General features: G+C 48.1%; 2 protein-coding genes across 2 annotated transcripts in view; both read right to left on the bottom strand.

Annotated features, from left to right (window-relative positions):
- Positions 1 to 431: 431 nt before the first annotated feature.
- On the bottom strand, positions 432 to 2,741 carry LOC119414320 (zinc finger protein with KRAB and SCAN domains 1). The gene is made up of 4 exons (XM_037681413.1): positions 2,339 to 2,741; positions 1,395 to 1,477; positions 1,248 to 1,326; positions 432 to 1,177 (listed from the first exon to the last, which is right to left on the bottom strand). The coding sequence occupies exons 1-4, from the start codon at positions 2,643 to 2,645 to the stop codon at positions 432 to 434; spliced, it is 1,215 nt and encodes a 404-aa protein (XP_037537341.1). The 5' UTR covers positions 2,646 to 2,741.
- A 2,326-nt stretch (positions 2,742 to 5,067) lies between these two features.
- LOC119415285 (zinc finger protein 3 homolog) overlaps positions 5,068 to 7,983 on the bottom strand; it is a 5,233-nt gene continuing 2,317 nt past the window's right edge. Inside the window, exon 3 of the mRNA XM_037682464.1 lies at positions 5,068 to 6,411. Within this exon, the coding sequence (XP_037538392.1) occupies positions 5,564 to 6,411 (848 nt within the window). The 3' untranslated portion in view covers positions 5,068 to 5,563. The remainder of the gene's footprint in view (positions 6,412 to 7,983) is intronic.

The raw sequence follows: 7,983 nt of genomic DNA, 5'->3' as shown, positions 1-7,983 counted from the left end.
AACAGGAAGTAAAATTAACCAGGTGGACGTTACGACAAACAGGAAGTAAAATTAACCAGGCGAACGTTACAACAGGAAGTAAAATTAACCAGAACAGGAAGTAAAATTAACCAGGTGAACGTTACGACAAACAGGAAGTAGAACCCGAGCGAGGCAGAGTGAGGAGCTGCAAAAACTAAGTTAAAATATAAAGTCGAGCTACAGAACCTACAGAAAACCCAAAAACTTTCACTTCAGAACACGAATGTTTGTTTGTTTACCTCAAAGAGTAAACATTAAAAAGACTTTACAGTTTAAAAAACAACAAGCTTCATTTTAAGAACCGGACTGGAAAAATAAAACTTTCAAAGAACTCCAGAAAGTCTGGCTTCAGTTTAAAAGGCCTCTCAGACTCGGGATGAGTTGGTGCCCGTCGTCACGGCGACGCATCGTTAATCCCCGGCGTGGGAGGCGGCGTGGCGCCTCAGGTGTCCCCCGGACGTGAACGTCTTGCCGCAGAGCGAGCAGCGGAACTGCCTGCAGTCTCTGTGGACGCTCATGTGGACCTTCAGCGAGCCGGACTGCGCAAAGCGTTTCCCGCAGTGGACGCAGCCGTAGCGTTTCTCGCCCGTGTGGACGCTCTGGTGGCGTTTCAGGTTGCTGGAGTCGGAGAAGCGTTTGCCGCAGAGCGCGCAGATGAACGGCTTCTCGCCCGTGTGGACCCTCATGTGGGTCTTCAGGTTCTTGAGGCAGGCCAGAGTCTTCCCGCAGCAGCTGCAGATGAACGTCCTCCCCCTGGTGGCGTCCCTGCGGACCCGGTTTTGGAGACGCCACCCGTCCCTCCGGATGAACGCGCTCTGTCCTCCCGGGGGTCCTCCAGGTTGACTCCCCTCGCCGCGGCTGAATCCGAAGCCGCCGCCTGAATCGTTCCCTCCAGGGGTCTGAACCGAGGAGCCGGCGGTCTCTGGCCCCGCGGGATTCTGGGACATGTGCTGGAGGTCGAACACCAGAGAGTCATAGGTTCCGCTGTCTCGTCTCTGACTGGTGTTCAGGGCGTGTTGGGTGGAGGTGGAGCTGACTTCGCTGCTCGTCCACGAAATCCCACCGCCGTCCTCATCGCCCGCCACTTCCTGTTTGACCTGCGAGGACGAAGTGTCCGTCTCCATCGTCCGTCCCTCAGCAACACGACAAAAACTTCCTATGGACGCAACAAACCCGTTACAAACGAAGTTAAACCAAACGACTGTGGAAACCACGAGAAAACTTACGGTCCGGCTCCGTCTGAGACCAGGACTCGTCCTCGTCGTCCTCCACTTTGATCACGGCGGTCGTCTCACCTGCGGGGAGCTGAAACCACAGGAAACTGAGAAACTGCGCCACGGCGCCGCAGACACATTTCTTCTTCTTCTACTCACCGTCTGCAACGCGACTTCCTGTCCCGGGTCCGATGGGGGACCGCGGTCCTGATTGGACGAGCGATTCGACATCGCTCCATCGTCTGCAAAACCAAAAACATAATTTAATTTGTGGGAACAGGAACAAAGTTCCTCTGAACGTGCAGAACTTTTTGTTGACGTTTGAAAATCTTGTTCAGTCGGACGGATCGGAACAGAACCCAGCAGAACCTGACGACCCCCCAGGTAAGTTAATTCAGCACAAGTCTTTGTCATCTTTTAAATATTTTTTCAATAATTCTGACCGGTAAGTTTTATTTAATGGGACTTTAACTCGGAACATTTGATGAACAATAAATTTATATCAGTAACTGTTGAAATGGAAAGTTTGAGCCTCATTTTGATCTGCAATAAATTTACATTTTAACTTGTAAATGTAGACTTTATGCTTAACTCGATGTAATTTTAGCAACTTTTGGTAAACTTTAACTCGTGTCGCTTGGTAAATGTAGACTTTGGGGGTTTAACTCTAAACTTTAAACCAGCAGAGCTGATAAACTTGTACCTGTCTTAGCTGGTGTTTGAAGGTTTTTTACATTAATTGTTAACTTGTGTGTTTCTGGCGCCTCTGACTCGACATTTGAACGTTGTAGCGTGAAATAAAAACAGGAATGAACAAAATTAAAAACAGGAATGAACAAAATTAAAAACAGGAATGAACAAAATTAAAAACAGGAATGAACAAAAATACAGGAATGAACAAAAATAAAAACAGGAATGAACAAAATTAAAAACAGGAATGAACAAAAATAAAAACAGGAATGAACAAAAATAAAAACAGGAATGAACAAAAATAAAAACAGGAATGAACAAAAACGCTCAAATCGTTTTTCCCCTGAGAAAACGCAGAAAATGGAAACTCCTTCCTGGTCAGCTGTGCGCATGCGCACAAGGGCCGCGGTTACCTGTGGGTGTCGCGAGCCTCCTCGGCTCGCAGCCCCCGAGCAGATGAACTCGAGGGCGGCCGCTCGCGGGCAGCAGCGCGCCGGTCCCGTTAACGGCGGCCCTCAGGGCGGAGGTCCGGGCGGCTCGGAGCTCCAGGAGCCGCAGCTTCCTCCGCAGCACCTCGTTCTCCTTGCGGCTCCGGCTGATCTCCAGCTGCAGCACCGCGTAGCCTCCGTCCACCAGCTCGCAGATCTCCGCCACCGCCGTGTTGGCCAGAACCTCCATGATGGAGGCGAGCTGCGCGTGGAAGGTGGCGGCCGGAGACATCCCGAACCCGGAACGATCCAGATCAGATCACGGAGCAGAACCTTTTGTCTCCCGATGCGGCCTCTTCACCTACAGACCGCGGCGCGCGACACAACAGGAACTGACGCATTTGGAGTGCGCATGCGCTAAGCATCTGAGCACGCATGCGCGAAGCGTGAAAATATTTGATCACTTTAACATGTCCTGCGACTGTGAGGAGGAAAATTCACTACTTGAAAAAACAAAAATAAAAACAACACAAAAAAATAAAAACAAACAAAAATAATAAAACAAAAAACAAAACCAACAAAAGAAGAGTAATGAAGATATTTTTCTAACACTACATGTAAACATGAGGTGTGTGTCAGGACGGGCCTCTGGGACGTCTCACATTCAGACCAGTAACGAACCAGTTGGCCTCAATGACTTAATAAAGAAACGACTCAAGACTTTTTCACATTACTGTCTCCAGCTTAGCTTTCAGAACAAAAATATATACAAAAGACAAAACTGTCCAAAATGTATCAAATTACTAACATTAAGTAAAGCTGGACTTAGTTTGTGTTGGTGGTTTTAACCTTTAGCAGCGGGTGACGATGTAATTCACTTCTGTTTTCGTCTGTAAGCAAAATAAACCGAGTAGACCGAAGTGAAGCTCAAAGTTATAAGACTTGCAAGATGGCCGCCACAGCTAATCAACCTAAACACAAATGTCAGTTTTTCAAATATTTAGCATCATTAAGTTTATTGATCCCGCAGGAAACTGTTTGGTGGTAGTAGCTGAGAGTCGTCAGACATTTCATCATTTGGCTGACGAGGACGTCTGAACCACTGAAGGTGGCGGGTGAGTAAATTTAACTTTAATTCAGATTTATGTTAATTCTATCAATCTCTTCTATGATGTATGTAAACAGCTTTAAAACTGAGCAGGTTGACCCACAAAGTTTCAAGATAAAACGTTGCAACTAGTTATTAGTTTTAAAGTTAAATCAGTGTTTCTACAAAAACAAAAAACTATTTCACGGCTGAAATTGTGGCTCTGCAACAATAAAGAGCAAACTGAAAAATAAATATCTGAAGTTTTTTATTAAACCATCAAACAAACAAGAGGTAAATAAATCACAAAAAGTTAAATGTCATCTGGACAGTTTGTTTGTTGGAGGAAAACGTTTCATCCAAAGGACTTCATCAGTCTGAGCCCAGCAGGGTGTGTAGCCTTGTTTCATCCAGCAGCTGTGGAGTTCCCAGGCTGAAAGCAAAAAGGAGGTTCCAGCTGCAGAAAATGGAAACTCCTCCACGTTTGCACCGTTCCCACTCGGGTCAGACTGGATTTGCACCTTCAGGACCGGTTCTGGAGGCGTCCAGAATCCAAAAACCTGCTAATGAACTTTAGTTCACCGAGTGAGAGTTCTGTGATGAGTTCAACTCAAAGCTGCTCCTCAGATAAATAATGTTAAATTATTATTTTAAATATAAATATTTAAGTCCCTGAGACGACTTCTGTTGTGACTTGGAGCTGAAGAAATAAACTGAATTAAATCTGATGAACCAGATTCTACAAAAAACATTTATATTTAAAATTCTCCATTTTTCTTCATCACTTGATGTTTGCACTCGTGTCTACATTTATTGTTCAATGTTTTGATATATGGTTTTGTTTCTTGTGTAGATTTTATTTTAGTGATTAAGTGATGATGAGTTATTGATGTCATTTCTCACTTTTGTCTATAAAGTAATAAATAAATAAAAAGTTATCAATCCTCATTTGAAGAGACCGGAACAATCAGTGATTTAAAGTTTAATTCTTGTTTTGTGATTTGTTCACGTGTGAGTTAGAATAAAGTTGAACTAAAGTCCGTGTCTCTTCTTTAAACGTTTGAGAGAAATATTCCTGAGATCCAATAATTTAGTCTTTTGATGATTTTTCAGCTGAGTTAACTTTAATTGACAGATTATTTAATAAAGTCAAAGTGAAAATAGGATTTCATGATAAAGTCTGGGCACAGTTTATTTATTTTTCACTGATTAAAAAATACAACATTTTTATACACAAAATGTAAAAAAAGAAACAAAACGTTTCCACCCTCCGTCCCGGTCCTCCCGCCTGCCAGGGCTCGAATCCGGCCTTTGTGAGCAGGCGAGGCCGGGGCTCGGGGTTCGGCCTCGCGGGCTTCAACAGGTCGGCAGCTCGTATGATCCTCCGCGGTGACTCCGCTCACTCGAATTTTGTCGTCGGTCACCAAACACAAAAAACTCCTGGACTTCAGCGTTAAACACGGTGTTGTCATTATTGTTGTTAAAATCTTAAAAATAGATCCAGCCGCTGCTCCGAGTTCTGAGAAAATGCAAAAGGAGGATCGGTGAAAAGTTTCTGAGATCCAGTGACTCCTCCCCCTGACCACTCCCCCTGACCACTCCCCCTGATCAATCAAGAGTCCTGCATTGACGTTTCGATACCGACTCAGCTCACACGGTCCCACCAGAGAAGCAGGGACCAAACGAGGTCTCGAATCAGCTAAAAAGTGGAATAGAGATCTTTGTGTGGAGGGCTGAGTAGAGTCGGGGCTGAGTAGAGTCGGGGCTGAGTAGAGTCGGGGCTGGGTAGAGTCGGGGCTGGGTAGAGTCGGGGCTGAGTAGAGTCGGAGCTGAGTAGAGTCGGGGCTGGGTAGAGTCGGAGCTGGGTAGAGTCGGGGCTGAGTAGAGTCGGGGCTGGGTAGAGTCGGGGCTGAGTAGAGTCGGGGCTGAGTAGAGTCGGGGCTGGGTAGAGTCGGGGCTGAGTAGAGTCGAAGCTGAGTAGAGTCGGGGCTGAGTAGAGTCGAGGCTGAGTAGAGTCGGGGCTGAGTATTGGAGCTTTTGCACCGCTCCTACTCAGCCCCGACTCTACTCAGCCCCCGAGCAAGAAGAGCATCGACCGTTTCCAGAACCGTTTGGACCTGCGGTCAGTTGTCCAGGTGACACTTCTTCATGTGCAGCTTCAGGCTGTTCCTGACGATGAAGCTCTTGGAGCAGAGCGTGCAGGCGAACGGCCGCTCCCCGCTGTGGACGTTCAGGTGAGACTTCAGGTGCGACGACTGCGTGAACTTCTTGCCACACTGGTTGCAGGTGAACGGCCGCTCGCCCGTGTGGATCCTCATGTGGACCTCCAGGTTCTGGTTGTTGGCATACGTCTTGTTGCAGGCGGGGCAGACGTAGCTCTTCCTGTGGGCGCTCGGCTGGGCTCGGCCCGGCTGGTCCCCGTAGAGGCTGAAGGTCAGGACGTCGGCGCTGTCTTCGTACTGGAACGTGGAGCTCCTGCTGCTGGACGGCTGGCAGTCTGGGGGCGCTGGTCCGGACCCGGAGACGCTGATCAGCTTCAGGCCGAATGCGTCTCCGTCCACGTGTCCGTTCGGATGAAACGGTGCAAACGTGGACTGCTTGGTCCAGGCCGGGTCCACGTTCAGCTCCAGTTCTGCTCGGTTCGACTCCACGAGGGTGCCGCTGAAATACGCCTGCCTGCTGGAGCTGGCAGACACCAGAGAGCAGTCCTGGACCAGGTGGACGTCCGGGTCCAGGTTAGTCGAGTACTCGCCGTCCTCCATCTGGACCTCTTCCACGAGCTGACCGGAGCGGCCCGGCTCGCTGCGAGGAGAGTCCAGAGAGAAGACGTTCCTGGACGTCCCCGCGGCCAGCCCACGCTCAGACGATGAAGACTTCTCAGGATCTTCACCTCGACTGCGCCGCCGCCTCCGCCGGCTGATCGTTTCTCTGAGCGGCGCCGCCCCACCGCCGCCTGCAGGCGTCCGGTTCCCTTCAAGAGAAAGAACACGAGACTTACAGAACGTCCTGCAGGTTTTCAGAAACGCTGCGGAGCTTCTTTCATCACGAGCTTCAACACTGATGAGAAGTCGATTTCATGGCTGCTCTGCCTCGACCTTCACTCAAGTGAACAACAAGTTGTCACTAATCCGGGAGTGAAAATGGAGCCGTCCATGAAACTCAACACTCAACATGATTGTTCAATCCTGTTCAGTTGAGGCGACTCTAAACTGAAGGTCATACGTCCAAAACTGACCTAGAGACAGTAAAACGTGCGCTGACAACATCCAGGCTTGATCAGTGTGCTTCTTTGTGGAACCAGTCAGACTCTAGTGCACGTTTACAACTGGTCCAAAATGCTGCCGCCTGATTTTTAACTGGTACAGGCAAGAGAGCACATTACACCGGTCCTGGCCTCCCTGCACTGGCTCCTGGTTCACTTCCTAAATTTAAGATCCTTCTGTGTGTTTTTAAATCTGAACAGTTCTGCCCCCTCTTATCTCACTGATCCGCTGCAGCCATATCTCCCACAGCGCTCTCTGAGGCCAACAGAAGCTTTAATTGGTTCCAGGAACTCGTTTTAAGCTCAGAGGTGACAGAACCTTCTCTGCTGCCGGTCCAAAACCGTGGACTGAGTCACCACCGCAGCTTTCAATACTTTGAGTTGATTTTAACTTCTCTGTGTTTTATAATTTTAGTCATTTAGTTCTTATCTTTACCTCTGTGGATCGATGTATTTTATTCTGTGTACTTTGCTTGTTTTGTTGTACAGCACTTTAGTTGGCCTTGTTGCTGTTTTAAGTGTTTTATAAATAAAGTGATATGGTATAATAATTATACGTATTATTGCTAATCTGTCCTGAAGCTGTTTTTAATAAATAAATCTTGTTTTCACTCAGTGGCTGTCGCAGGATAATTTAAATTCTGCCAACAGTGACATCTGTTGGTGGAGTCGAGTACTGCACCCACAGGTGCGTATGACCAATTAAGGCATCAGGTGCACGTGTGTATGGACATGAGCAGAGAACAGCTGCTAACCGTTTGGTCAGAAGGTGCACATGGTGAGTTTACATGTTTAATTTTGGTTGTAAATGTGGTTTAGTTAACACGTGTGTGTTTATGTTGTGTATCAAGTTTTTCATGGTGTTTACTGGTAAAAGCAGATTTCCTGTTTGGTGAAGAAACGATTAAGAGCTGGTTGAACATCAGTTGGAGCGTGGTCTTATTCTGTACCAGATGAAAACACGGGCAGCGGTTCCAGTGAGGACACCTCAGCAGCTGCGAGCTTCATGCCCTCACTGTGTGCACACGCCTGCAGTCTGTAGACACGGTTTACCACAATGCTCCGAGGTTCATCACCGGCTCTTCTCTTACTGCACCTTTACATCGTTGTCCTTCTGTCCTGTTTTGTGCCCCCTCGGCGTGGAACCCCCCCCCCCCCACAGACAGACCTGAACCCGCCAGGACCTGAGCCCGTCAGGACCTGCCAGGACCTGAGCCCGTCAAGACCCGAGCCCGTCAGGACCTGCCAGGACCTGAGCCCGTCAGGACCTGCCAGAGCCTT

The sequence above is a fragment of the Nematolebias whitei genome, chromosome 9 (assembly GCF_014905685.2).
Source record: "Nematolebias whitei isolate Nwh7 chromosome 9, NemWhi1, whole genome shotgun sequence".
NCBI lineage: Eukaryota > Metazoa > Chordata > Actinopteri > Cyprinodontiformes > Rivulidae > Nematolebias > Nematolebias whitei.
This window is presented reverse-complemented; position numbering and strand designations above follow the sequence as displayed.

Coding starts and splice junctions, on each gene's coding strand:
- LOC119414320 (XM_037681413.1), bottom strand. CDS start 2,645: ATGTCTCCGGCCGCCACCTTCCACGCGCAGCTCGCCTCCATCATGGAG. Junction 1,478..2,338: donor GAGGCTCGCGACACCCACAG/GTAACCGCGGCC, acceptor TTGGTTTTGCAG/ACGATGGAGCGATGTCGAAT. Junction 1,178..1,247: donor GTCTCAGACGGAGCCGGACC/GTAAGTTTTCTC, acceptor TTGCGTCCATAG/GAAGTTTTTGTCGTGTTGCT.